General features: G+C 46.3%; 1 protein-coding gene across 1 annotated transcript in view; it reads right to left on the bottom strand.

The window, feature by feature from the left end:
• The window catches only part of MGMT (O-6-methylguanine-DNA methyltransferase), a 648,626-nt gene that overhangs the window by 68,770 nt on the left and 556,876 nt on the right, over positions 1 to 22,980 (bottom strand). The window contains exon 5 of the mRNA XM_068255130.1: positions 2,835 to 2,974. Coding sequence (XP_068111231.1) covers positions 2,835 to 2,974 — 140 coding nt within the window. The remainder of the gene's footprint in view (positions 1 to 2,834; positions 2,975 to 22,980) is intronic.

Genomic DNA, 22,980 nt, shown 5'->3' with positions numbered 1-22,980 from the left:
TCGTTAGTACTGCATAATAATGGCGCACAGGGAAAAAAGAAAACTGGCACACAGTAACGTTATTTATCAATAGCGCCCTACATAAGCCAAACTGCAGACGTTATTTAACTGCAAAACGGTAAATGGATTTAATGTAAGACTGTCAAGGTTAGGGTTAGGCACCACCAGGGGAGATTTAGGGTTAGGCCCCACCAGGGGAGTGGTTAGGGTTAGGCACCACCAGGGGAGTGGTTAGGGTTAGGCACCACCAGGGGGCTGGATAGGGTTAGGCGGCACCACCAGGGGGGTGGTTAGGGTTAGGCGGCACCACCAGGGGGGGGTTATGGGTTAGGTACAGAGAGGGTTCTGTGTGTTAACGCTAATTTTCAATAAAATAAACAGAGCCAAATTACGATAAGGCTTTAACTTTAAATAGCGATAAGCAACAAATGGCTAAGCGGCAACACCATGCGCCATTATTCGCAGGCGCCATTTTCCGATGGATCCTGATCTACAAGGGGGGAGCATGATGGGGCAGGGTGATCAGTGATTTGTCAATCCATCAGGTGTTCATGTGCACTCCTGTGATAGGCTGACCATGATTGGCCTACCTAGGAAGCACATGCGAGTCCTGATCAAGGCCAGCCAATCAGTGGAGTACAAGCCGAGCACCTGGAGTGTGAGCCATGTGCCGCTTCTAGAATTATCCTTGAAGCCGGATTCTAGGAAGACTGATTGTTTTTAGCCACTATGCCTAAGGTCTCCTCCTCAGTAAACCGGTTTATAAGGTTGTAGCATGCGTTTCTTATCAACTATGTATGTATTTGTAAAAAGGTGGTGTCAGACCATAGTAGAAGAAAGAGGGAGAGAGATCCGCAGACTCTGGATCAGTATAAAACTTGGGATTTTCATTCTACTAAAGGACAGACACAGGATGATCAGAAGACGCTTAACGGGCTCAAAGTATGCCCTTAAAGGAGTTCTGTTAGGGGTTCTGAGGAGGAAAACAGACACTTACCTTGGGCGTCTATCAGCCCCCTGCAGTGGTAATGTCCCACGGCGGCGTCCTCCCATCTGCCATTCTCCGCCGCCGGCCCCGGTCTAGCGCGGCATGGGATCCAATTGCGGCTGCGCTACAGTGGCCGCGCACCCCCTCGCTTCCGCCTGCGTCATCGGAAGCTTACTGCGCAAGCGCAGTACAAGGCTCCGTTGTACTGCGCCTGCGCAGTAAGCCTCAGATGACGCGAGCGGAGGCGTGGCAACGCGCATTATTCGTCTGTGTGACAGACGAATAATAGCCCGATGCTGGCTGCGGGGAACGGCGGATGGGAGCAGGACGGCGTGGAACATTACCGCTGCAGGGGGCTGATAGAAGCCCGAGGTAAGTGGCAGTTTTTCTCCTCAGGAACCCCCACAGAACCCCTTTAAAGTGACACTAAGGCGAAACAAAAATATGATGGAATGAATTGTATGTGTAGTACGGATAATTACTAGAATATTAGAAGCAAATAAATTAGTCTCATATTTTTATTTTCAGTTATATAGTTTTTTTCTATAACAACGCATTATTCTCTAATATTTGCAATTTACAAACTACACTCAGCATTCTAAATGATTTCACAGAGCAGGCTAATGACCTTTTTTGAACATTCATCCGCAGAAAAAACAAAATACCGTGACAGACAATTGAGATAAGCTTCAGAAGGCAGAGCTCTGTCACTTTGAAAGTCAGAGAGCTCAGTGAGCCTCTTTTCCATAGATAACAACTGGAGTTTCTTAACTCTTCCTGTACTGGAAACAATATTAGACTCAAATCTCTGCTGCTTATGTTTTAATTCTTATCTATATTACACATACAAATCATTATATAAGTTTGTTTTCACTTCAGGTTCCCCTTTAAACATAGTATTTGTACTTGTATTGCTGGTTGTTCTGATTGTACATGTATCTAAGATCCCCTCTATTTATATATTCATCCTAAATGTCTGTACCCCAAGTAAAATCATCAGTGAAAAATCACAACTCCTCCTCCTACTGGAAAGCTGTCACTATCTTACATTATAACGTAATATCTTAGTCAATCTGCAAGCAATGTGCTATTTTCTTGATTGCTTTCACACTGAAGCTCTTTCAAGCTGTATCTCCTGCATTTGGAGATAAAAGAATAATCTGCAGCCTGGAAAGCTCAGTGCTGTGGTTCAGCTCTACACAACTTGGTGACTGATAAATTTCCCAGGAGAAAATGAAAGTAAACCTGTCACCAGTTTCAGTCACTCCCTGGTCACTGGGTCATACCTATTGCTAGGGATAGTCAATGGGACGCAAATAATTCTCAGTTGATCTCATTGGCCATCCCTAGCCATCCCACTACGAGACTGCGGGGCGGTGCCCCTACCCCAGAGGACATAACAGGTTGCCTAAAAAGACTGTTCCCAATCTTTGCCTCTGAGGAAGCTTTTTTAGCGAAACTGCTGTCAGGCATCCCCTCACCCCCACTGTACCCCGCGTGTCAGCACACCGTGGATTAAAAGGTATTTCTATATTTTTTCAACTGTGCCTCCATTTTCTCTTCATTGTCAATTGCTCAAGTGTATGGTCTGGAGAGCACGTTGATTATGGAGTACGCAATCCGGTGAACCCAGTGCCCACCCACCCACATCTGGTGCCAGTCTGTCTCTCCCTTACACACTTGCCTAAAAAGACCATGTGGACATCACGTCACTAATATAGACAAGTTTCCCAGGAGTAATTCATGTGCCATGGGAAGGGATAAGCAAATTATGGCTATTGCTGCGCTCACACGTATTCTTCCAATGAGATAATAAACCGGGACAAGACAACTAGCTTCCACTTACTGGGTTGCTCCTCATGGCTCCGCCCACTGCTCTCATGGCCTTCGCATTGCCAACAGCTTCCGCAAGCTCCTTATAGGAAATAGTATCTCCCATCCTCACATTCTTCAGCAGCGTCAACAGGACAGTCTTTGTGAAGGAGTCTGAAACACAAACGGTTACCTGATTAAAGAGAAACCATGGCAAACACAGGAAAAAATAAATCAATACATTGCAAAGTGAGAAGTTAAGAAATAGAAGAAAGATCAAGAAGTGATTGCTATTAGCCATGTGATTTGTTCATGTTATTGGATCCACAATGAGCCTGCAGGTCAGCTCTCGCAGAAGACACCGACTTCGCTGGATCGGCATCTGCAAGGGACGGGACCCTGGGAGACCAGCTGGGAGCTGAGTTGCAGCGAGGGACACATGGCCTTCCTGGGACTGGTGGAAGCCTCAAGTAAGTATATCTCATTTTGGTCAAATTCCCTGATATTTCCTTTAAAGAAAACCTGTAACTAAAAAAGTTCCCTTGGGAGGTACTCACCTCGGGTGGGGGAAGCCTCCGGATCCTATCGAGGCTTCCCCCATCCTCCTGTGTCCCACGGCGGTCTCGCTGTGCCCCTCCGGCTGGCAGGGATGTAAATATTTACCTTCCCGGCTCCAGCGCAGGCGCAGTATCGGCTCTCTGCTTGGAGATAGGCAGAAATAGCCGATCGCTGTCAGTCCGCTCTACTGCGCAGGCGCAAGTCTCCTGTGCCTGCATACTAGAGCGGACCCGACAGAGGTCGGCTATTTCCACCTATCTCCGTGCTGAGAGCCACAACAGCGCCCCCGCTGGAGACAGGAAAGGTAAATATATCAAGCCTTGTCTGGCTTGTCCAGCGAGGATTCCGGGACGCTTCGGGGGAGCCGGTGCTGGATTGCCTGCAGCTACAGGGGAGGGGGAAGCCTCATTGAGACCCTCAGGATTCCCCCTGCCGAGGTGGGTACCCTCCTAGGGGAACTTTTTTTTGTTACAGAATCTCTGTAAAGCAACCCTGAAGTGAAAAAAAACCCAAAATGTATGATTTAATAAGTTGTATGTGTAGTAAGCATAAGGAATAGAACAATAGCAGCAAAGGAAAGAGTCTCTTATTTTTTATTTTCAGTTATAAAGCTGCTTTTTTTATAGCATTGAATCATTCTGTCATATCTGCAGTTTACAAACCACACATTTTAAACTATAAATCAGAGCAGAGCTAATGACTCTTTGAACTTTCCTGTAGTTATTATTATACTTTATTTACTGTAGTTAAAGCTTATCTCATCCTGTCTCTTAGGCTCGGTTCACATTGCACCTTATCCGGGATGAGTCCGACAAAACGGATCCGTTCTCCATTCCGTTCGATACGTTTTCATACGTTTTGTTCACGTTTTACAACCATCTCACATACGTTCTGTTCCGGTACAGTATGAACAAAAACGTATGGAAAATGGACAATGAGAAAGGGAAAAGGGGTTGGCCAGGGTGGGGTTTGGAGAGGGGGATGGTTTCAGTAGTTGTTTTTATCTATTGAGTTGTAGTTGCCCCTTAGCATAGAGTTGAGGGTGTTCTTCTACAACCACTATCAGGTCCTCCACACTGAAGTAGCGAGTGGTGTAGCTTCCAGTAGCCATGCTGCAGTGGATGGGCGATGTGGCTTGCAATGGGCCTATGTTGCAGTTAGGGTTGCAACGGTATGAAATTCCACGGTATGATAACCGTCAATACGGTATTATACAGTTATTTGGACCCGGCGCCTCCCTCTATAGCCAGTAGTAGGTGGCCGCAGCATACGTAGCCAGGGATAGGTGTAGCCAGTAGTAGATGGTCGCAGCATACGTAGCCAGGGATAGATGTAGCTAGTAGTAAGTGGCCACAGCATACGTAGCCAGTGATCGTTGTAGCCAGTAGTAGGTGCTCGCAGCAGAGGTAGCCAGGGATAGGTGTAGCCAGTAGTAGGTGTTCGCAGCATAGGTAGCCAGGGATGGGTGTAGCCAGTAGTAGGTGCTCGTAGCATAGGTAGCCAGGGATAGGTGTAGCCAGTAGTAGGTGCTCGCAGCATAGGTAGCCAGGGATAGGTGTAGCCAGTAGTAGGTGTTCGCAGCATAGGTAGCCAGGGATGGGTGTAGCCAGTAGTAGGTGCTCGTAGCATAGGTAGCCATGGATGGGGGTAGCCAGTAGTAGGTGCTCGCAGCATAGGTAGCCAGGGATAGGTGTAGCCAGTAGTAGGTGCTCGTAGCATAGGTAGCCAGGGATGGGTGTAGCCAGTAGTAGGTGCTTGTAGCATAGGTAGCCAGGGATGGGTGTAGCCAGTAGTAGGTGCTCGCAGCATAGGTAGCCAGGGATAGGTGTAGCCAGTAGTAGGTGCTCGCAGCATAGGTAGCCAGGGATAGGTGTAGCCAGTAGTAGGTGCTCGCAGCATAGGTAGCCAGGGATGGGTGTAGCCAGTAGTAGGTGCGCACAACAAAGGTAGCCAGGGATGGGTGTAGCCAGTAGTAGGTGCTCGCAGCATAGGTGTAGCCAGGATAGGTGCTCGCAGGATAGGTGCTCGCAGCATAGGTGGCCAGGGATAGGTGTAGCCAGTAGTAGGTGCTCGCAGCATAGGTGGCCAGGAATAGGTATAGCCAGTAGTAGGTGCTCGCAGGCTAGGTGTAGCCAGTATTAGGTGGCCGCAGCACAGAGAGCCGGGGGAAGGGAGAGGGGACGCAGCAGCAGGGATAAATACTCACTTGCTGGCAGCCAGGTCTTTCCCGATGTACGGGCTTCATTCTACTTCCTGTTCTTGCATCATCTTGTAATAGCACCCAGGGGGAGCTGTTTCAGGGAAATGTGATACAAGAACAGGAAGTACAATGAAGCCAGTACATCGTTCAGGACGGAGCTGGCTGCCCGCGAGTATTTGTATCCCTGCCGCTGTTCGTGCGCTCGCCGCTGCATCGCATCCCCGCCGCTACGTCGCCCCGCCCACCCAGTGGCTCCTCCCCTAAAATGAGATTGTGCATGGTATGATTACCATGCACAATCAAACTGTGGTATATCGTCATACCAGTATACCGCGGCAACCCTAGTTGCAGTGTGCCTATGCAGCAGACAGACAGCCTGGAACCTGCTGTGTCCGGTGTGGTGTTCATCAATCTGTGCCACGGAAGTAGAGAAAATCAAAACAGGAAGTGGTCTTTTGGTACGATTCAGGTACGTTTTCTAGCCAATGGGATCAGTATTGTCCGTTTTCCATTGAGATACATGGCATACGTTCAGCGTTCAGGCCTGTGTCTGTTCCGTGACAATGGTACAGGACGGAAACGTCCGATCCGTTTAGCGGAACGTAGGAAGCGGATCCGTTTTATAATACCAATGTGAACTTTGCCATTGAAATGTATTGCATCCGTCCACAGATACACTTCTACGCTCAGCTTAACGCTACGGTTTTTGTGCAGTGTGAACCAGGCCTCACTGTTTCTTTGATGTATAAGTGCTTTAAAGTACAGGACTGTCTTCTAACCAAGTTGAGTCGAATAGCTCAGAGAAGCTCTTTTGCATAGATGTCAACTGAAGTTTCTTAACTCTGCCTGTACTGGAAAGCAATATCAGACTCTTTGCTACTTATGTTCTGTTTCTTAGCTGTACTACACATACAATTTATTATCTCATAAGTTTATTTTCGCTTCAGGTTCACTTTGAGTACAACGAACATGCTGACTCACAAAACTGCCTAGTCTAGGTTTTCAATAAATTACAAAATACTTTGTCTGGCAATTATACACATTGTATCAATTTGTAGGAAAACTGTCGGTTATCTTATGCCACAATCAGAGGCGATGAAGACGACAGACGCAAATTAATTCTAAGCATACATAAGCACTTTTCAGGCTGAGGATTAATGGCACGTCAATTATAAAATAAGATTTGCTAGTTCATATCATTTGCTCTTTGCGTTAAAAAAAAAACAGCATTGGGAAAGTGTCTTTTTTTAAATGTCTAAGGCCTCAATAACAAACCGATAACAGCAAGCGAGGCAAAAATCCTGGTCATTAATCTGTTATGCGCAACATTTCTTCCAGGTGTTACCTGTCTGCTCCATGCAACCTTTGAGAGGAAAAAAAAATATTCCATAAAGTTTCAAAATCTTGGCAGGAAATAAAGCTCCTATCAGATAATGGGACTAGTCTGCTGGCTGTGGAAGGCAAGTAAAGCTGGTCAGTAGGCCAATCAAATGAACTTCCTGACAAGAGCTTTGATTGGTCCAGTGTGAAGTGAAATTATTTAGCACCGAAAGCATGCCATCGCGTACAAAAGGCTTCATTAACTAGCACTATTCAAGGCTAGAGACCCGGCAAGGAACCCCAGTGGCCCATCAGACATGGGGCAATATGCAATTCACTTTTTCTCCAAGTTGACATTTTCACAACTTGTCAATAAAATGCCTTTTAATCCAGCAATCACTGACCAATTTTGCCACCTCCTTGTAGATTTTGAATACTATAAGCAGATTGTTTAACCCTCATACTACATGAGATGGTAAAATTGGTCAGTGATTGGCCAATCAAAATTGAAAGTAAGTGTGTACCAAGAGTCTCTTCCATCACCCCTCTCCCACCACCAGGAAGCTGACACCATCTTCTGAGCCCTGATCACATGTAATAACATTAGATAAGGAGGTATGACAGAATCTGGGCACCGACCACAGATGTCACCTTTAATTCATTCCCAGCAAACCCAGTACATACAGTGTAAAGAGGACATTTACACTGTACGTACCGGGTTTGCCAGGAATGAATTAAAGGGGACATTGAACTGCTTCTGTGGTCAGTGCCCAGATTCTGTCCTACCTCCTTATCTAACCTAAAGTTGCATGTCTGGAGACACGGCCAGTGCACCTGCTCCTCCAGCATTGCCTGCAATCTAGTGCCGATCCACCTCTCTCCAATCGATTGTCACATGTAATCGTAAGTCAGAAGACGATCGCGGGAGTGTATCGCTGTGCAGGAGAAACCAGTCCGGCTCCGGAACAGGAAACTATAACCGCTCCCTGCTGCCCGCTCTGCATGACCTCATTAGGCAGAACAACGAGTTCTGCTGACTGGAGTTAAAATGAGTGCGCATCTTTAAACAAAATATTTTCTTTGAAGATGCTTCGAGATGGAGCTAGCCTATACTGTCATGGCCTATATCAACTAATGCCGAGTTTCAGTTTCACCCCAGGTAAAACTGAATTTCCCTTCCAACTCTTCCTTCCTTATCAAATCCCACCAAGGTGGAATTGCATTAGTCAGTTTTCAAGCTGTACAAATGTGCATACTCCTACATCAACCTAGAATTATTTGCATCTCATTGACAATCCCCTAGTCCCGACATGCCTGATCAATCAAGATTTATGGGCTGTTTATTCATCAATTGGTGGGGGGAGAATCAGCCCCAATGAGCAGATGGGGAAAACCAATGGGGGAGCAACAACAACCACACAGCACTTTATATTGAGTAGAAAAGTACTCGGTTAGCAGTTTCACCGATTATTGATCAGACTTCTGCTGAAATCTAATGAAAGTCAAGAGGACAAATTCATAGAAATTATTACTAACTTTCCAATTTTAGGACAGGGAGTGATTTTTTGAGACATCATTCTGTAAATGACCTATCTGCCCACCCCTCACATCACGTGCTCATTTGTGAGGCTCCAGGACTTTTCTAGCGCAGCCCCTAGTCTTTAGAACTCCCTTCCTGCCATCAGGATCTCCCCCACCTTTAGCTCATTCAAGCAGGTCTTTAGAATGATCTAAATCTTCATAGCCCTATCCCCCTCCATTGGACTTGCACACCCTCGTGTAGCTCTCTCCCACCCCTTGGATTGTAAGCACAATTGGCAGGGCCCTCCTCCCTGTGTGCTCTTTTTCACCACCATATGGACTTGTCTGCTATATTTACATCACTAATTTGTGTACAATTGCTGAACGCTAAAATGTCCCTGTGTAACATTGTTTAATGCTGTGATGTTCCCATCTATTGTACAGGGCTGTGTAATATTGTAGCACTTTATAAAATGTATTACTAATATTATTACCTGTGGCTAGTATTAGAGGAAGTATTTGCAACGTTTGCCTTTGCATGGTTGAGAAATAACACCTAGGGCTTGATTCACTAAGACAAATAGCATGCCTTATCAGAGTAAGGTGCCTTATTAGAGTAAGGTGTCTTATCAGAGTCAAGGTGCCTTATCAGAGTCAAGGTGCCTTATCAGAGAAGCATAGTATTCCTAGAAATTTGGCATATGTCATTATTATTGTTGTATACAGACTTATGGATGTCATGTGACCATGCCTTGATTTTAACATTGTTTTTAATCGAGCACATTTGATACAATAAAGAGTTTCTGAACAGTGAAGCAGTGATTTATTTGGATTTCGTCATTTATGACTTCAGAGTGGGAATATGGAATCTTGAGGTTGTTTGTGCATGTCAAGTGACAGGCAGCCTATTGGGCCAATCAAAGTGCGAGGATAATGTCCTCTAAAGCGATTGGACCCGCAGGGGTGCTCAGGGTAGGACGAGTGGAGCTCTCGTCATTGCCAATTAGCAGACATATGTTCAGCGCTCGCTATGCTACTCTGATAAGGCACCGATAAGGCACCATACTCTGATAAGGCACCTTACTCTGATTGGGCATGCTATTTGTCTTACTGAATTAAGCTTCTAGTGACATGACTATGTACTCTAAGTGCTGTGGAACATGTCAGCTTTTTATATACAAAAAAAAAATAAAAAATCATTACACTTTTTCCAAGCATGCACAGCGACGTTTTCGGCGCCCTATAGGAGCTGATGCAAATATTGTTAATATGGCACCAAAAGCAGAAATTTGGATGCTCGAATATGGCGGCAAAAGCAGAAATTTTGATGCCCATTAAAGCGGAATATAACCCTGCATTTCAACTTTGCTCTAAAACATTATTTACAGTATATTATATGCAACCAGCATTTTTTTTTTACTAGACCAGCATTGGAAGGGTTACACAGGGCTTTAAAGTTCCTGGAGATTTCTGCAGACGCATCTGAAGCTGACATAGATACCTTTTGTTTACATAAATGTATCTAAGTGTGGAAAGTGACTCTCTGTCTCTGACGGAGAAGGAGCTGGAGGACAGCCAAAAAGTGTGTAACATTTCTCAATAGATACATTTAACTAAATAGAATGTAACAATCTGAACTTCTGCATATCTCTCCACGGAACTTTAAACCTCTGTGTATAACCCTTCCAATGCTGGTCTAGTGAAAAAAAATGCTTTTTGCATATAATATGCTGTAAATAATGTTTTAGAGCAAAGTTGAAATGCAGGTTTATATTCTGCTTTAAATATTGTTTTCAACATTAGATCTTTACAGTTTTTAGCAAAGAGATCTGACTGGCACCATCAAGTTCATATTATGCTCTTTTTTATTCCATAAACGCATTGCAGCAAAATGCAGAGACGTTTCAAAGCTTACACTTATTTCTCAAGCTTAGCTGAATGTCTACACAGATAATCGCAAAACAGCCAATTAAAACAGCCAAGACGTATGTCTTTTTTCAACCCAAATAACTATGTAACTATAGTCAACATAATTAGGGCCCAGCTAATAGCATGAGCAAATGCATCTTATCCAATCACAACGGTCCGTGCCTAGCCGGACCTGATGGGGAACTGCTATGTCCTATTGGACCATCGGGCTCAGGTGCCACCCATTCTGTATTTTGCAATGCAATGTAATGTAGCAAACACAGAGAAGTTCTCCACTATTCTTTGCAACATTATAGTTTTTGAAATATGTTGTTTTGCAGTGGCGTCTTAAGGGGGTGCCGCAAGGAGCCGTCCGCCCCCAGTCGCAGCATGCGGAGTGGGGGCGAAGGTGACAGCCGGCCTCCCTGCGCCCGGGGAGTTACAGCTGCCCAGAACACCTCCCTGCTTCTCAGGTCACCTGTCCCCCGCCTCTGCTTTAACGTCCACCGCCTGGCAGCTGATACTTCACACCGCATATTAGCGGTGACTGGCGAGCAAGCAGTGTCCAGTAATGCACTGTGTACAGGAAATAAACAGATGTCACTTCCTGTATACAGCGCTGTTACTGGGCACTGCCTCGCTGCCTGCTCGCGGGTCACCACTCATATGCGGTGTGAAGTATCAGCTGCCACGTGCAGTGGAGGGGGGGGGGGGGGTACCTATACTGGCTGTGCCTATTCCTGGCTATCTATACTGGCTGCACCAATTCCTGGCTACATCTATTCCAGGCTACCTATACTGCAGGCAACTATTCCAGGCTACCTATACTGCAGGCAACTATTCCAGGCTACCTACACTGCAGGCAACTATTCCAGGCTACCTATACTGGGGCAACTATTCCAGGCTAGCTATACTGTAGACAACTATTCCAAGCTACCTATATTCGGGCAACTATTCCATGCTATGTATATTGCAGGCAACTATACCAGGCTACCTATACTGCAGGCAACTATTCCAGGCTACCTATACTGCAGGCAACTATTCCAGGCTACCTATACTGCAGGCAACTATTCCAGGCTACCTATACTGCAGGCAACTATTCCAGGCTACCTATACTGCAGGTAACTATTCCAGGCTACCTATACTGCAGGCAACTATTCCAGGCTACCTATACTGCAGGCAACTATTCCAGGCTACCTATATTCGGGCAACTATTCCATGCTACGTATATTGCAGGCAACTATACCAGGCTACCTATACTGCAGGCAACTATTCCAGGCTACCTATACTGCAGGCAACTATTCCAGGCTACCTATATTCGGGCAACTATTCCATGCTACGTATATTGCAGGCAACTATACCAGGCTACCTATACTGCAGGCAACTATTCCAGGCTACCTATACTGCAGGCAACTATTCCAAGCTACCTATATTCGGGCAACTATTCCATGCTACGTATATTGCAGGCAACTATACCAGGCTACCTATACTGCAGGCAACTATTCCAGGCTACCTATACTGCAGGCAACTATTCCAAGCTACCTATATTCGGTCAACTATTCCATGCTATGTATATTGCAGGCAACTATACCAGGCTACCTATACTGCAGGCAACTATTCCAGGCTACCTATACTGCAGGCAACTATTTCAAGCTACCTATATTCGGGCAACTATTCCATGCTACATATATTGCAGGCAACTCAGGTTACCCATACTGCAGGCAACTATTCCAGGCTACCTATACTGCGGGCAACTATTCCAAGCTACCTATACTGGGGGCAACTATTCCATGCTACTTATGTTGCAGGCAACTATTCCAGGCTACCTATACTGCGGGCAACTATTCCAGGCTACCCATACTGCAGGCAACTATTTCAGGCTACCTATACTTCGGGCAACTATTCCAGGCTACCTATAGTGGGGGCACCTATACATGGCATTTAATACTCAGTACTGGTTGTCAGAAGCCCTAGGTACGCCACTGTCGTTTAAAACTTTCAAGGTTATAGTTTTTGAAATATTAGGTATAAGGAAGGGCGTTGGTGGGGGAGGGGGGACAGTCAGGGTAAGGCATCGGGAAGGGTGTTGTGCGGGGAGGATGGTTAGGGTTAGGTATCAGGGGGGAGGGTTTTGCGTGAGATTTTATACTGTTTATAATCGTTAACAATTTTATTTCAGCAATGTTATTAAAATAATATACATCCACACTTTAAAAAAACTAAGAATATCGGTAGATAAATGTCAGTAAAAATATATATATATTATACATATATACATATATTATAATATATACACACAGATCTATATCACGTGCATGCACACATACAGGCGTATGAAATTGTCATTGAACTCTTGTACTCTGTAAGTTGCTGAAGTTTGCCTGGAAGCGGAAGGGGGGGGGGGGGGGGGGGGTAAGGGAGAGACTCTTCTCCATGTGGGTTAGGTGAGTGCACAAATGATTTGAGACTGCAGGGAATGATAATCACTTTGTTAGGGAGGGAGAGGAAAAAAATATGTTTAGTCTTTTAATATTATAACATTAAGCAAATTAAACATAAGCATAATCCAGGTGATACCGGAGGAAGGTCACCAAAGAAATTAACTTTTTTGTTCATTAATTTCCATGGATTAGCAGAGGGCAGAGAGATAGCAGATCTGCTCCAATTTTTCCCTGTGATAGAATTTCAAACCTTGTGCCGTGCTGTGACTCCAGGTTGACGCCGGGGTTAATCAGTCTGATTTGTCCTTTTAATTGCTTTCTATTCAAAGAAAATTCATTAGGTAATGTTCTCTTCAAAATTCATGAATCAATTTAACTGGAGAAACCACATTAACGGCGTTGGGTTCATTAGCACAGGCATTGGCATTCCTCTTTGATTGCTGGAAGTATTTCCTAAGGCAAACATGGCTCTTGCTTACTGAGACTTAAAGTGGGGCTCCGGGATGGCGTTCTAAAGCGCAGACGCCTCTTCTGCCCCTCCATGGTTAGATCGATGTGCCATTTTTTTTCTTACTGCTTTCTCTTTAGGACCACTTCCTACCCTCATTTGTTTAGTCGATTCTGAATCTTTGCGATCATTTTTACTTTTGCATGCCAGATGTGTCTGAAACTGGCTGCTTCTTTCAGCTGTTGCACAGGCATGTTCACAGACAAGATGAGACACAGAAAATGTATATTGCGCTTTTCTCCTGGTGGACTCAAAGCAGCCTGCGAGTGATCTCCTGCAAAGTGCAGCCCCAGGACTTGACGCCAATTCCTGGGGCTGCCGCCGCGGTCACGCCCGTTGGCGTGAGGCAGTCTTAAAGTAGTTAGAGGAATTGTCAGGCAAAAAAAAAAATAGTTTCACTTACCTGGGGCTTCTACCAGCCCCATGCAGCTCTCCTGTGCCCTCGTAGTCACTCACTGCTGCTCCAGTCCCTCGCTGCCAGCTAGTTCTGCTTCTACCAGCCCCCTGCAGCCATCCTGTGCCCTCGTAGTCACTCACTGCTGCTCCAGTCCCCCGCCGCCAGCTAGTTTCGTTTGTGCCGACCACGGGGTCGGTGGGCCGCATTGCGTACATTTTTACGCATTCCCGCTGGTGCGGGTACATGAACACATACATTTTTAGTCGTTAGTAGTGCAACGCGTAAATTTGAAATGCGCATATTCTGCTTGAGAAATCGTATCAAATTCTGGACAAGTTGTATGACCCTTGCCTCAATATTGGGCACCTGAAAACGCAATTGTACAAGCTTTTCAGGATCTGTAACATTGATGTGTTGCTGAAAAGCGGACACAACTGCGTACAACTGCATTTGTGGGCTCAGGCCTTTACAAAGAAGAGGTCAAAGGCACAACACTAGTTACTTTTCCTTTGGAATGCCATGAAGGACTCCAACCTCAAATCGCAGAAATGAGATACCAGTACAAGCATCCACTTTAAACTCCAAACTTTTTGATGTTTAAATCTTCCATAGTTTCATTACAAAGTCCAAAGTGTTGAGGCGTAAATCATGGCATAAATCACAGCATAGCCACAGTCAGGAAGTTATAACAGCCTGAATAACTGGAGCATCTCCGTAGAGATGGCAGCTTCAGTGCACGGTCTTGACTTGAGGACGGACACTGTTTTGCCTGATAAAGATGCCTTTTGTCGTTACTATTACGCTATAATTACTGAGATGCTCCAGTTATTGAGGCTGTTACAGCGTCCTTCCAGAGGCTATGCTGTGATTTATACCTCAACTCTGTGGACTTCGCAACTATGAAGATTTCAAACTTCATGAATGTAAAAAAAGAAGGGAACTTTATGCAGCTGCTGGTTACTTTATCCTACCGTATTTGGTTTCCACTGGGCACTCCAATGTTTCATCCACATTCTAGAAGGTTACCGGTATTTTAACCAGCGTGGTTAAGGTTAGACAGGTTGAGGTCTTTTATTAGAAGTCTTTTAAAGTTAGGTGTCAGGGGTGGGCAGGGGAGGACTGGGAACTTTTGGCCTGGGGGGAAAACACAACCCATAGGCCCTGGGGGCGTGGCCATGAAATGATGTGGGCGGGGCCAACTGCATGATGCTATGATGTCAATATGGACCAAAAATGTATGAGGAATGTCACGACGCACGGAGAATTAGGGCAGTTCTGATGGTAAAAAAGGTCATACTCAGTACTAGCAAGACATACATAATAAAGTAGTTAGTGAAATACAGGTAGTCACCGATTAACAAAACGGGATAGGGAATGCAGGTTCATTCTTAACTTGAATCAGGTCTTAAGTCAGAACAGTGTCATTTCTGTGCCACTTTTGTCCCCCTCTGTGTCACCTGTGCCTTTGTGTTACCTCTGTTCCCTGTGTCTCTTTTGTCCCCCTGTGTTACCTCTGCTCCCGTCCCCCTTTTCCTTTTTTCCCCGCGTCACCTCTGTTCCCTTGCGTCTCTTTTGTCCCCGTCACCTCATGTCCCGTGTCACCTCGTTACCCGTCTCTTTTGTCCCCCTTTGTGTCACCTCATGTCCCGGACTGCGTCTTTTTTGTCCCCTGTGCCATCTCTGTTTCCCCTGTGCCTCTTGTCCCGCTGTAGCACCTGTTTCCCCTGTATCACCTTTGCTCTCCACTGTGGCTCCTGTGTCAACCCCTGTGACTACTGTCCCCCCCCAGTCACCATTGGTACTCCCAGCATGAGCAGAGAGATTCGCCGCTGGATCGGGGGCCTGTGAGTACTACTCTTAAGGGGGGGCGGCCATGGAGCACAGAGGCAGCTCAGCCCAAGTCCTCTGGAGAGGGTGAGGGATCCCTCAACACTGCACTTGCGCAGTTTGTAAAAATTGCTACTGCACATGCACTGAATGTTCCACACTACAGGAGCGTAATTGTGGAGGCACATGGCCGCACATGTGCAGTAGCCAACATCCGGCTTAGCCCCTGTAGTCCGAAACTACTGAGGCTTACAGTGGGAGAATGGACAGTACCAGACAGACACCGAAGGAGCCCATGGACTACAGGGGGCTAAAGGAAGCCACAGGTAAGTATAAATGCTTGTGTTGCATTGGTTTTAGATTTACTTTAAAGTAAATCTAAATCCTAGACAAAAAAAAAAGTTTGACTTATCTAGTGCTTCTAGCAGCCCACTGCAGCCACCCTGTGTCCGCAAGGGGACACACCGATCCTCCGGGCCCCTGCAGCATTTTTTTTTTCTTCTGGATATGCGGCCCCAGTCCATGCACCTCCTGATCGTGCGTGGACGGGAAATGTATAATAATAATAATAATAATAGTAATTGAAACATTTGTATAGTGCTTTTCTCCTGTCAGACTCAATGCGCTCAAGAGCTGCAGCCACTGGGATGCGCTCAGGAGGCCATCCTGCAGTGAGTCTTGCCTTGAACTCCTTACTAGCCAGGATTCAAACCCTGGTCTCCCATGTCAAAGGCAGGACCCTTAACCAGTACACTATCCAGCAACTATCTCTACCACGTATCCGCAGAACACTTCCAAGGAAGGGAGCGTGGCCAGGGCTGCGTTAATCTTTAAAGTTAAACTTTTTTTTTTCTTCGTTTAAGGTTCCCTTTAAAGGATACCGTAAGTGAATCTAAGGTGCCCAGTGTAACTTACCTGGGGCTTCTTCTAGCCCCCTGCAGTCCTTCAGGCCCCTTGCTGACATTGCAGTCCAGAGCAGTGCTTTTCAGTGCTACTAGATTTGGGCGCAGCCAGCGCCACCATAGATTATTATAGGAATCAGTCCTATAGTGGCGCTCAGTGAGTACCGTCGGCGCTGTCAGAAAACGGAGCCCAAGTTGCTTTAAAACACAATAATTCAGCCTCCAGCAATCTCTGGAAGTCGAATTATATCATTCCCCGACTATCCATGGCGGCCTGGAGGGGGAATAGTAATTAACATGGCCCGGACTTGTGCAGAAGCAGGATCAGCCATATACCGGCTGTATCCTGCGCCCAAGTCTACCGGCGCCGATTTCAAATGTATGCTTCCAGTTTGATCCATTCAGCAGTTGTGCCTCTCTGAAAGCTGCCAGACTAAGTCAGCTACTGGCTATTACACATGCGTGGCCACATGCCTCCCCGATCGTGCTCGCATAGTTGGAATTATTTGGCACATGCGCAGTAGCAATTTTTACAAACTGTGCAAATGCAGGAGGAGGCACATGCAGCTTTCGGAGGGAACAGTTGCTGAATGGATTTCAGAGAGGGACCAGAAGTACTACAGCGGGCTAGTAGAAGGTTAAGCTTACATAAAGGAAACCAGAGACGTTTTAAAATAAAAGTTTTATACATACATGGGGCTTCCTCCAGCCGCATCCGCTCGGATCGCTCCCACACCGCCGTCCTCAGCCTTCTCTATCGCCGGCACCAGATCCCGTAACTTCCTCTAGTAGCGGCCAGTCTGCGGCTGCCGGAGAGAGACGTAAACGGCGCACTTCTTTTGCGCAGACTGGCCACTACTGGAGGAAGTTACGGTAGCAGAGCTGCAGAAGGCTGAGGATGGCGGCATGGGAACGATTGGTGCGGAGGGGGCTGGAGGAAGCACCAGGTATGTATAAAACTTTTATTTTAAAATGTCTCTGGTACACTTTAAGGAGGACTAAAATAAACAACAAAAAAAAAAAAACGAGTTTCAATTACCTGGGGCTTCTGCCAGGCCCCTGCTGCCGCCCTGTGCCCACGCTGTCCTTGAACGATCCCCAGTCCTCGCAGTGGCTACATTTCCTTCCCGCCGACTTGCAAATCAATAGCCACTGCACCTGCACAGCCCTAGTCACACGCATTCTCATTCACGCAGAGAAAACCTCATATTGCTTCTGCGCAGGATGCTCCCGGTTTGGAGAAACTGGAACAAAGTTGCGTGCGGCCAGGGCCACGCAGATGCAGTGGCCGTTGAGTTGCGTTTATGAAACTGAGCTGCGGCGCTGGACTGGAGGATCATTCAGCATGGCTGCAGGGGGCTGGCAGAAGCCCCAGGTTAGTGAAACTTTTTTTTTTTTTACTTATTTCAAGTTTACTTTAAAATGAACTTCCATTGCTGCAACAAGCTAAATTGGCTAACAGGGCACCAGCAGTGAAAGGGTTACACACATACAAGAGAGACAGAGATACGGGGAGGGGGCAGCTGTGTGAGCACAGGGCTAGTCTGATAGAAGCACAGGAGACTAATGGGGAGGAGGGGAAGTGTCAGCTTACCAGGAAGAGTGTCCGGAGCTCAAGTCTGCACTGCCAGTGTCCCTTCCCTTCCTACTTCAAGCAAGTGGCAGGAGGCTGGGACTGAGGGAACATTTGGCAATCCACACACTGCAGGAAAGCTGCAGATATCAAGCAGGAATGGGACAGCAGCCTCTGCCATTTCAAATGACGCGCTGGATGCGCCTCTGCTCTACTCGCTGACTGACTGTGTCTGCAGGCAGGGGGCAGGACCTCTGCTGCCTAGCAGCCAGTCACAGCAGCAGCCACAATGAGGAGCAAGAAGGTCCCGCAGTTTAAAGGGCCGCTGCGGGACCAACATAGATGTAAAACGTGGCCCTAAACAGCCCTAATACAGGAGACAGGAGGCGGCCCGGGGGGAGATTGCCCCCCTTCCCCCCAGGCCAGTCCGCCCCTGGGGGTGGGAGTGTTTAAGGTCAGGTACCAGTGTTTTCTTTTTAAGGTGAGATATCAGGGGGGGGGGGGTATGGCAATTGGGATTAGGCACCGAGGGAGGGTTTGGAATTAGCAGGGGGATGTTAAGTTAAGGCATCACAGTGTGTGTGTGGGGGGGTCCTTTTAGGGTTAGCCATCGCAGGTAGAGGTGTTTAAGGTTAGGTGCCAGTGGTTTTCTTTTTTTTTTTAAGGTTAGATATTGGTTCAATTAGGAGACGGAAGGGGGAGGGGGTTAGGGGGATTGGCAGGGGGTGGTTATATTTTGACATCAGTAGTGCATTGGGGGGGGGGGGGGCAATTAGGAATCGGCGGAGGGGTTAGGGATTGGCAGGGAGTGGTTATGGTTTGGCATCAGTAGGGAAGTATGTGTGTGTGGGGGGGTAAATTAGGATTAGGCATTGGAAGGGGGGGGAAAGGGTTTGGCAGGGGGTGGTTATGGCTTGGCATCAGTAGGGAAGTAGGGGGGGGGGGCAATTAGGAATTCGACGGGGGTTAGGGATTGGCAGGGGAGTGGTTACGGCTTGGCATCAGTAGGTAGGTGGGGGGGGGGGGTCAATTAGGATTAGGAATCGGAGGGGGAGTTAGGGATTCGCAGGGGGGTCGTTACGGCTTGGCATCAGTAGGTAGGTGGGCGGGTCAATTGGGATTAGGAATCGGAGGGGGAGTTAGGGATTCGCAGGGGGGTCGTTACGGCTTGGCATCAGTAGGTAGGTGGGCGGGTCAATTGGGATTAGGAATCGGAGGGGGAGTTAGGGATTCGCAGGGGGGTCGTTACGGCTTGGCATCAGTAGGTAGGTGGGCGGGTCAATTAGGATTAGGAATCGGAGGGGGGGGGAGGGTTAGGGATAGCAGGGGGTGGTTATGGCTTGGCATCAGTGGGGAAGGGGGAGGAAGGTTAGGGATCGATAGAGGGAGTGTTCTGTGTTGGGTTTAGCTGTAGTGAATTATCGGTTTCAACTACTATCCAAATTAGCACTGCAAAATAGTAGTATAATCTGTAAATTTACTGATATTCTATTAGCGCCTATTTCGGATGCCCACGTTTCCAGGCGCCCTTTTTGCACATACGCCTGTTTGCCCCATACGCTATTCCTAAATGCTTCTCTTCTCCTTTTCCTCTACTAGATCCTGAACTTAATGCTGGGAATACACGGTTCGTTTTTGCCTTCGTTTAAACCTTCGTTTCGATTGTGCCTTTTGTCCTTTTCGATCCCGAAATAATCGGTCATACGGTTAATATCACCACCCACGGTTTCGTTTTTTTTTCCGATTCTGATGGTTTCGTTTTTCCAATGATCGAAGGCTGCAAAGAAACGAAACGAAAATCCCTTTTTACAGGGACGGACTAGCATAAATGAATATATAATCGATCTGAACAGCCATCAAGCCTACCAATGGCTCGATTAGATGGATAAAGAGAGATAATATCAAACATGTTCGATCACTAGTCGTTCATTTTTGGGGTCTATTAATCGAAACTATAATGAGATTATGACTATTTTCACATACGTTTTCAACACTCGATTCGTTTACCGAACGAATCGAAGGTTTAAACGAAGGCAAAAACGAACCGTGTATTCCCAGCATAAGCCCTTACCGCTAACTCTGGCAGGGTGACCCAACTTGGAGGAGGCTACTAAACCCTAACCATTACCTGAAAAAGCTCAACACCGGTACAGATCTTTCAGCTAAGCCAATCTTTAAAGCAAACCTGAAGTTAAAATAAACTTATGAGATGATTAACTATATGTGTTTTACTAAATGTAAATATAAAATATGCACCTCATTTATGTGTTCAGTTTAAAGAGAACCTGTAATAAAAAAAAGTTCCCTAGGGGGGTACTAACCTCGGGAGGGGGAAGCCTCAGGGTCCCAATGAGGCTTCCCCTTCCCCTATAGCTGCAGGCAATCCAGCGCTGGCTCCTCCCGAAGTGTCCGGCAATCTTCCCTCGACAAGCCTGACAAGCGATTATAAGCGCTGATTTATTTACATTTCCTGGCTCCAGCGGGGGCGCTGTGTTTTTTTTTTTTGTTACAGGTTTTCATTAAGGGCTTTATTTTAAGACTGTATCCTAAACCGAAACGGTAACAGTCTTTCTTGCTGAACTGAAAAACAAACAGAAGTATGACCTTTTGAACTTGCACTAAAATCTTATTACAAGCCTCGTCTCAGATGGATAACCATTTTTTGGCTGCTATTTATTTTTCAAAAAATGGACTGAATTCAAGAAGCTATTTTTTTTTTTTTTTAAACGCGTGACTGTACATTTACAGTTTTTCGCAGTGGTCCTTTAACCATTACAGGACAGACGCAGTTGAAAGTTACGCCCTGCATGTGGTAGTGCGGATCTGACAGGACGTAGCTTTCAAAACCCGTCGCCGCACGGTTTCACCGCTCCCGCCGAGAAAGCGCTGCAGATCACTTGCTCTGCTGTCTATATAACGGCAGAACGCTGTGTGCCGGTCAGGAGCCGTTTTCATTGGTACCTGGCCCTGTCATTACTGTAAGCCAATCCCATTGGCTTACATTGAGTGACAGGGTCAGGAGCCAATGAACGCGGCTCCTGATCGGCACACAGCGCTCTGCCGTCATAGCAACGGCAGAGAGAGTTGCCTGCAGCGGGGAGAAAGCAGGGTGACCTGCGAGAGCGGCGGGACTGCGCCAAGATTTGTCGGTAATCATCGTTTTCCGCCATTTCGCTGTACCAGCAGTCCCTGGTTCTTAACGGGGCAGAGACTGATGGTCCGGAAATGGTTAAATTTACCATAGCCACAATTGCGAAAGATCATTTGTGTTGGGATGCACTTTAAACTCTTATCTGCTTTGTTACAAAGTTTTCCCGCATTTTCTCTCTTGCAATTTATAACAACATGCTCATGTTGTGTTTCTACTTTTAGTAGCGTTACTTTTTGTAGGGCTGATCGAGGATCGTTTGTTTTTGCTTGTTTTTTTTTCTCCTGCCATTAACACCATGGTTGTGTTATGAAGTCACTTGCATAGCTGAATCTACGAAGACAGGTTTAACTGCTAAGCAAACTGTTACTCTCCATAAACATTACCCATTCTGGAGCCAGTATTTTTCTAAAGCGATTAGCGGAATATTAGGTACGCTAACGAGTTGTATCTCCGTACGCTCTCTTACCGGTGTACAGAAGTATTTGAACACAGGTTGGAATAGGCTAGCAAATATCTTGTTTTTCCTCCTTGGTTGCAGGGGGACAGAAAGGGGAGGTTGAACTCAGCGGGGGAGCCGGCTTCAGACTTTAGGAAACCCGTAAGAATAAAATGAGAACTCTGTGCAAACTTAACTGGAGCATGTAACAGTTACAGGAAACAGGGGACTGGTTCCAAAACATCATTCAAGGGAAGGGGAGTCACTGAGAGCGGAGTGAGGAGAACAGCACTGGAGAAACTCATTTACATAGCAATAGGGCAGAGCTACAAAATGGTGCAGCCTGAGGAGATAACAGGATTGGAAAGGGAAAAAAAAAGTCAAGACCAGGGACAAATACAACTCAAATACAAGTCACCGAACCATGCAAGAGAGAAATTCAGGTTTGTTTGTTTTTTTCACTTTAGGTCCTAAAATGAACACCACAACCAGGGCTGTCAGTACAAAAATCATCCGGACTCCGACTCACCATTTGATGAAACCACCGACTCCGACTTTAGGTACCCAAAATTGCTCCGACTCCGAAGCCCTGACCACAACTCTGTATGGACCAGGACCCACAAGAGCGCTTTCAGCAGAGATTTGGAATCGCCGACAGGCTTGCTCATACTGTAAGCGCTTTCAGGGGTTTTTTAAGCGCTGGCGATTTTGAAAATCGCCCTAAAAGCGCTTGTGCAATGATTCCCTATTAGAGTGTTCACATCTGCGCGTTTCGATTACTTTCTGCTTACCAAAGCGCTGCCTGTACCATTTTCTGTGCATTTTGGCTCAATGGAAGATAAAGGGAAATCGCTAAGCCCTTGAAAAAGGGCTTTGTATAGCGATTTCCCCAGCGCTTTTACGACTAAATACATTGTCTTTATTATTTTCTGGATCAAAGAGTTCACTTGCTGACTGACATCAGGAAGTGAAAATCTCAATCGCTCATCAAAAGCACTTAAAAAAGCGCTTACACAAAATCGCCCAACGCTCAAAAAACACTGGGAAACCCTAGAAAAAAGTTGCGCACAAAAACACTCAGCGCTTGCGATAGTGCTGGGCCATTCATAATGTGAACAAGGCCTCACTGGTGATTTAAAAAAAATCGATATCCCAATGAAAGTGGATAGAACTGAACTGACTGGAGCGATTATGATCTGCAGCATTTTTCTAGAGATTGTGATTCAATGTTAAACGTTATCAAAGGCGATAAATCTATTCTTACTTACTTCATATTCTGGCATATAAACCTACTTTTTAACCCTTGAAAATCTTCTGAAAAGTCAGGGGCCGTCTTATACGCCGGGTGTCATTGATGCCGGGTGATACGCCCTATCCTGTTACCGACTCTCAGATCTCGCTGCTGAGGATGGTGGTGAAGTGGCGCAGGCACACATGT

Source organism: Hyperolius riggenbachi, chromosome 10 (genome assembly GCF_040937935.1).
Source record: "Hyperolius riggenbachi isolate aHypRig1 chromosome 10, aHypRig1.pri, whole genome shotgun sequence".
Taxonomy (NCBI): Eukaryota; Metazoa; Chordata; class Amphibia; order Anura; family Hyperoliidae; genus Hyperolius; species Hyperolius riggenbachi.
Note: the sequence above shows the minus strand (reverse complement) of the source record. Positions and strands in the feature narration are given on the sequence as shown.